The sequence below is a fragment of the Vidua chalybeata genome, chromosome 4, assembly GCF_026979565.1.
Source record: "Vidua chalybeata isolate OUT-0048 chromosome 4, bVidCha1 merged haplotype, whole genome shotgun sequence".
NCBI classification, from domain to species: domain Eukaryota; kingdom Metazoa; phylum Chordata; class Aves; order Passeriformes; family Viduidae; genus Vidua; species Vidua chalybeata.
In genome coordinates this window covers 25,249,108-25,255,107 of record NC_071533.1, presented here as the reverse complement: position 1 = coordinate 25,255,107, position 6,000 = coordinate 25,249,108, and the positions used below count along the sequence as shown (strand labels likewise).

General features: G+C 36.7%; 2 protein-coding genes across 2 annotated transcripts in view; one reads left to right on the top strand and one right to left on the bottom strand.

Moving 5' to 3' along the window:
- The first annotated feature begins 310 nt into the window (after positions 1-310).
- On the top strand, positions 311-4,024 carry GIMD1 (GIMAP family P-loop NTPase domain containing 1). Its single transcript, XM_053940951.1, has 3 exons — positions 311-791; positions 2,098-2,519; positions 3,689-4,024. The coding sequence occupies exons 2-3, from the start codon at positions 2,127-2,129 to the stop codon at positions 3,953-3,955; spliced, it is 660 nt and encodes a 219-aa protein (XP_053796926.1). The 5' UTR covers positions 311-791; positions 2,098-2,126; the 3' UTR covers positions 3,956-4,024.
- Positions 4,025-5,692: 1,668 nt separating this feature from the next.
- AIMP1 (aminoacyl tRNA synthetase complex interacting multifunctional protein 1) overlaps positions 5,693-6,000 on the bottom strand; it is a 32,015-nt gene continuing 31,707 nt past the window's right edge. Inside the window, exon 7 of the mRNA XM_053941741.1 lies at positions 5,693-5,942. Coding sequence (XP_053797716.1) covers positions 5,776-5,942 — 167 coding nt within the window. The 3' untranslated portion in view covers positions 5,693-5,775. The remainder of the gene's footprint in view (positions 5,943-6,000) is intronic.

Sequence of the window (6,000 nt, the reverse complement as noted above, 5' to 3'; positions counted from 1 at the left end):
CTCCCATTCTAAAACTACAACCTGGTCGTTGAAGCACAAATTTGCATTTATTGCCTAATCAGTTACTTTCCCACTTGTGGAAAACTGGAAAACAGCAAATGATAGGTCCTTTCTGGACAATTTTTTATCTCTGGTTTGAATGCTACTATAATATGGCAAATAATGATGCTTGCAAGAAAAATTATTAGGCTAACAGCCAATAGCTAGTGCACATGACTGGCAATTCTGCAAGATGTCTTCAGTTTTCTTCCTGGTTCACAAATAATTTCTGTATTTTAATATATTTATTATTATTTTAATCCATCTTTGTTAAGCAAACATCTTTATATCTGCAAATGATTTACACTGTGCTATGAAAATATTGCAATTAATAATTCATTGCAATAATAAGAGAGTGCATTTGCTATTCACATGCACATATGAAGACACATTCAAGAACATGCAATACAAAGGAATCCCACTACTACATTTATAATTTGCACGTTTAACTGCTGGTGGAATTAATTTACTTTAAAAAATATCAATGTCATGCAATCACTTAAATCACTTACTTCAGAAACAGGATTTGCAGCTAAGTTCCAAAAATTCAACCATGCCAATTACTGGCCAAACATATGCAATTCAATGAGGAGCTATCAGTAATAAATTAACCAGATGAACATGTACGTAACAGTCTCGGCGTGGTACGGTGCTGCTGTTAGTTTCAAAGTTCACATATGAACTTCTTTTTACACTGCACATGTGGTTTATGAATGAAGCCTGAATGAAAGAAGAAATTAAGGGGAAATAAGGTAAGTGACCCAAAATGAAACTAATCTAAGTATTTAAGCATAGTCTGTTTACAAGGAAAAAAACCCAAATCTTTGATTATGATTTTAAAAAGGAATAGATTAATCCATGTCCACTACTTCCTGTTACTATGCTACAAAATGTACAATGCATATCTAGACTGATGAATAACTGAAGACAACCATTTCATAAGATGTCTTTCTTAAAAGAAAATTGATCATTGAAAAATCCAGAGAAACCTCACTGTGAATCCAGTAAGGAAGATTATCATATACATATTCAATGCTGACTGTAACAAAATTAGTATCTTACTAGCTCTCGCATCTTTGGTGCTGAAGTTATTTCAAAATATTGACTTAGGCATGGAATTAATATGAGAGAGGAAGCTTAAACTTCACAGCAAGAATCTAAATAAATTAATCACAGGAAAACTCAGTCTGAAATTATCCATGATCTCTCTATGAGTACCTAAAAATAGTATCTAAAAAAAAACCAATTTCTTTCTGAAGTTCACATGTCACAGAAACTTAAAACCCGCTATTTGCCACTATGGTTTTACCTTTTCAAACACGTCTCAATTTATTTAAATAATAAGTTTTCCTGTTAGATGATCAGCACACACCAAAACCCCTTCAGATACTGGGTTACAGAAAAGTACAGAGAGAATAAGAGGCCTTGTTTATGAACAAATAGAGTAACTGGAAATTATACCAAGCCAGCTCCCTCTCTATCCACCAGTTCATGCTTTTCTTTTCCACTTACTGCGCTAATAAGTTGATTTAGTATACATTTCCAAAATCTCATTTTCACGAGATTGGCTATTTCAGCTCTCCTCATTTTTTTTTTTAATTGAGGTATTTTTCTGCAGCAGAAAGCCCTTTCAGACTACTGTCTATTTCAATGTCAGTGGCAGCTGATGAAAGATGTATTTTAAGTTGTGAAAAAGTGCTCCCTTAAAATCTACTTCTCCTTGATTATTCTTTTTCCTAAAACAAGTAATATTTACATCCTGAAACACTGTCACTTAATAACAGCAGCACCTATTTGTTCCATTCTCTTCTTCCTTCCCTAGTTTGTCTCCTTCTCCTAACCTACTACTGTCCCAGAACGGCAACAGTGTTTTCCACAGTTGTTTCCCAACTCCTCCCTTCTTTGCTGCCTCTCCACAACACTATTTGCTTCTTCCTAAAACTCTTTTCACATTTCAGGCAGGGAAAAACTGAAAAGACATTGAATATTGGAAATTGTTGCCTCTTTTCCCCCCAGTCCCCGAAGTTATCTGAAGCACCTAATGTTATTTGTACTTAGTGACAGGTTTGTGGATAAAAGCGCAGACAATGGCAGACAGTAATGAGATGACCATCAACCTTGTTGTCCTTGGAAAAACTCAGACTGGCAAAAGTGCTGCTGGGAACAGCCTGCTGGGCAGTGCAGACTTTGAGAGCCGTCTCTGCCCCAGCTCTGTGACTATGTGCTGCAGCCTGGGACGCAGCGGCCGCATTTTGGGGCTCATCCGGAGAAACGGCCGCGAGTCAGCTCTCTGTGTTCGAGTACTGGACACTCCCAGCTACCCTCACAGTGCTCTGAGCAAAGAGCAGGTGAGAGACATGGTGAGAGCAGCCCTGGCTCAGCACTTTGGGGAGGAAGGCCTGCACTTGGCCCTCTTGGTCCTGAGGGCTGACCTGCCCGTGTGTCCAGATGAAAGCGATGACACAGTTCAGCTCATCCAGGTAACAAAAAAAAAAAAAACAAACCGTAGAAGTCTCTGCCCTAATAGCAACTCTTTCATCTTCAGGTGACAATAGCTACAGCAGAGTTGACTGCAAAAGTGATTTTTTTTTCCAATTAACAGCCTAATGAATTGCGAGTGGCAGATATTACTATCAGAACAGACTGTAGCTGATTTTGAGTCCTCAGCAAATCAAAGCTCTCTCCTCTCTTTCTGGAACTGGTAACTCAAGACTTCCTTGGGCAGCTTAAGACAAAATTTTGTATGTGTTTGATATTTTTCATCCCTAGTGTATAAAAGAGATTAATCAGTATCAATACACCAGCTGTTTTTGACACCCCATTTACCTTGGAATTAGACAGACATCCTTTAAAGCTGTTTTATATACCTTAGCATTTAGGTTACAGTCAAGATCACTGCAGTGTCCTTTATCACCAAGATAGGCTTCTTGTCATAGACAGGATTTAGCAGGATTGCACCGAAGTCGTAACTTCATTTACACCTGTAAATTAAAGCCCAACCTCTCTTATTCCTATTAAATTTTTCTGTAATTTCTGAAAGAAAACCAGCTTGTTCTCTCCATTCTCCTCCATCAGATAAATCACAGAAGCTGAAGAAAAGCTCTCTGGCCCATTATTTAAGGTGTTGCATTTGACTTGTGTTTTTCTTGAATTGCTGAGAATAGGTCAGTTTTATGGATCACAGCTGGAACTGAAGTTGATGTTACATAGAAATGCATCATTTATTTTTTCAACAAAAGTCGCTTCAGTGTTTTCAAAAAAAAATTTTTTAAGAGCTCTAAACAATGAGGCAATATGGATATGTGGTAACTACTGGTTTCAAACTAATGTGTGACATGGCTAAACAACCATTTTTCCTTATTTCCATGAACATTTTTTAACTGGAGACATTCTGTTAACATCTGTAGCCAGGGAACAGAGAACTGCTAGTACTGCATGACAACATATTTCCACTGAAAGTGGATGTCAATGTCTCGGAAAGGTGAAAAAAGACCCAGAAATTTCAGCAACTCATATAGCATGAACTGGATTACTGCCAGGAAAAAAAAAAAACATACATGTAAATGGTCTGGTAATGTACTAAGTATATGAAATGGGAGTGGGGAAGAGAAATAAGAGATAACTAGTTAAGATTTGCTTTTCATTACAGGAACTTCTGGGTCCCACATGGAAGGATTTCACTGCAGTCCTACTTACTCATGCAGACAAGGCAGAAGAGGCTGGATACAGTGAGGAAACATATTTGCACAGCGCCTCAAGTACCCTGTTGTCACTTTTGAGCTCAGTACAGCATAAATACATCTTCTTAGACAACCACAGCAGCATAATTAAAGAGGAAAGAAATATTGTCCTAAGAAAGCTCTTGAATTTTATACGAAGAAATAATTATCAAATACTTAAACACAGCAAGGAATAAAATTAGCTTTAAAGGTGCTCACTTGTCTATTTTCTACAGTAGGTAACATCTAATAGAACTGTTACCTACATTTTATTACCTTTTAAAGAGCAAAAGCCATCAACTGGAAAACTCCACATCCATACCAAATACCTTTGAACACACAATTAGAAAAATCTCTTTAGCTTATCAAACTCCTTGCCTTCCACAGAGTACCTCACACTACTGCGTTCAGAATCCTAGGTTCAACCACATAATCAGAACAAGCTCGTGCTTCAAAATCATGCTCCTAATATGTGTGTAGCTACAAATGGGATTTTGCACTACACCAGACTATATCCCAGTTCAGACAGAATACAGATCTGGAAGAATAAAATAAAATTTAAAAAGAAAAAAAAGTAAAAATAGAAGTAAAAAAGGCATGAGTTCAGACTTGGGGGAACTCTTTGCTCAATTCTTCAAGCTTTCAGAAGTTCCTCTGAACTTCCATTTCTAAAAAGGACCTTTCCTGATACTAAAAGCTAAGATTTATCTGTTGTAAAAGTATTCCCTACCATGATTTAAGAGTAGTTATAATTGAGTTCTTGAACTACAATGATTTTATTTAATAAGACATTATAGGATATACAGTCTACAAGGCAGATAAAATGGCTTCCATGTGCTTAATGCTATTCAGCACATTTAAAAGAACTAATTACTATTGCTTATTGCCAGATGCATGAAAAACTAACAGATTACAGGCACAAACAAAACTCATTCAAAAAGAAAGTCAGTTCATCTTCTCTTTCCGCATGTTCCTTTTAATTTTGTATCACTGTCATTTTGTTTTCTCTCTACTTAGTGGATGAAGTTCATCCACTAAGTAGAGAGAAAACAAAATGACAGTGATACAAATACATAGTATTTTCATTACTATGAAATAATTCTAACTAAAAATTGAAGAAGCTATTTCTGTTAAAACCAAAGCACTTTTCATATAAAACATCATTGCATAAAAGCACATTGAAACAAAACAAAAAAAATCAAATTTTATACCTGTTTGAACACTGGAAATGGATTATTTTTTTGGTTGGTTGCTTTTTGGGGGTTGGTTTTTGGTGGTTTGAGGTTTTTTTTTAGTTTTTGATTAGTGCCAGAAATCTGTTATTAATTATTTCTTAGTCCTACCTATCAGTTTGGAAGGATATATCTAGGTAGACTGGATAAAGAACTACTCTAGCAAAGTGGCAGCTTTGATCTTAATGAAATTATAATGGCTTCGTTGTGGGGACATGAAAGTGTGTCCACCTGCACATCCAATGGCACAAACCATCACAGTTTAATCTTCCAGTTACAACTGACTGCAGACTACAGAGAGAACACAGGCAAGAACAAAGGTGCAGAGGCTTAAAACCATCTGAAAACTGCTTGGAAGAAGAGCAGAAAAACTATTACAAAGTGACTGGAAGAATACAGACAATTGTGGTCTTCACTAACCAACTGCTAGTCCTGCACACAAAGAACATGGCAGAATATTTTCCTTATTTGTTTTAGCTCTTGCTAAATAGAAGCTCTACACCTTCAAGCTGTCCAGAAAATTTACTTGCCTGCCAGTGGTCCCACCACAAACAAGCCAAGGCAATTAAGTTACGAGCACTGAGTGGTTAGTAACTGCTGACAGCACACAACCTCAAGGACAACAAGCCTAGTGAATGAGTGAATTGTCAAAATGTTGGGAGATGTAACATATTATGGAAAAGAAGTCAAACAAAACAGGTCTTAGCCATGCATTTCATGTTTTTTATTTTGCTTGCATCAACTTTCCATTTCAACATCTGTAAAAGTTTCTAATAACCATTTATTTATTTAATTCCGCTGTTTGCCATGGTCTCTGCTCTGCACACTCCTTTCCCTTTCACTTCAAATGGAACTCCTTTGTATGTAGCAACACACTGGTCATTGGTATGAAGATCAGGTTGGATTTGCTCCCAAATCTTCTTCTTTGGATTAAGCTCCTTCTCAGGATCTCCTGTTTCAAAACAAAGAATAACCTCATAGCACACAACTCTGAGCAAAAACTCTATATA

What these genes read in the sequence shown, in the direction of transcription:
- GIMD1 (XM_053940951.1), top strand. Translation starts at nt 2,127, where the DNA reads ATGGCAGACAGTAATGAGATGACCATCAACCTTGTTGTCCTTGGAAAA. An exon ending in ACACAGTTCAGCTCATCCAG is followed by an intron (nt 2,520 to 3,688) that starts GTAACAAAAAAA and finishes TTTTCATTACAG; the next exon opens with GAACTTCTGGGTCCCACATG.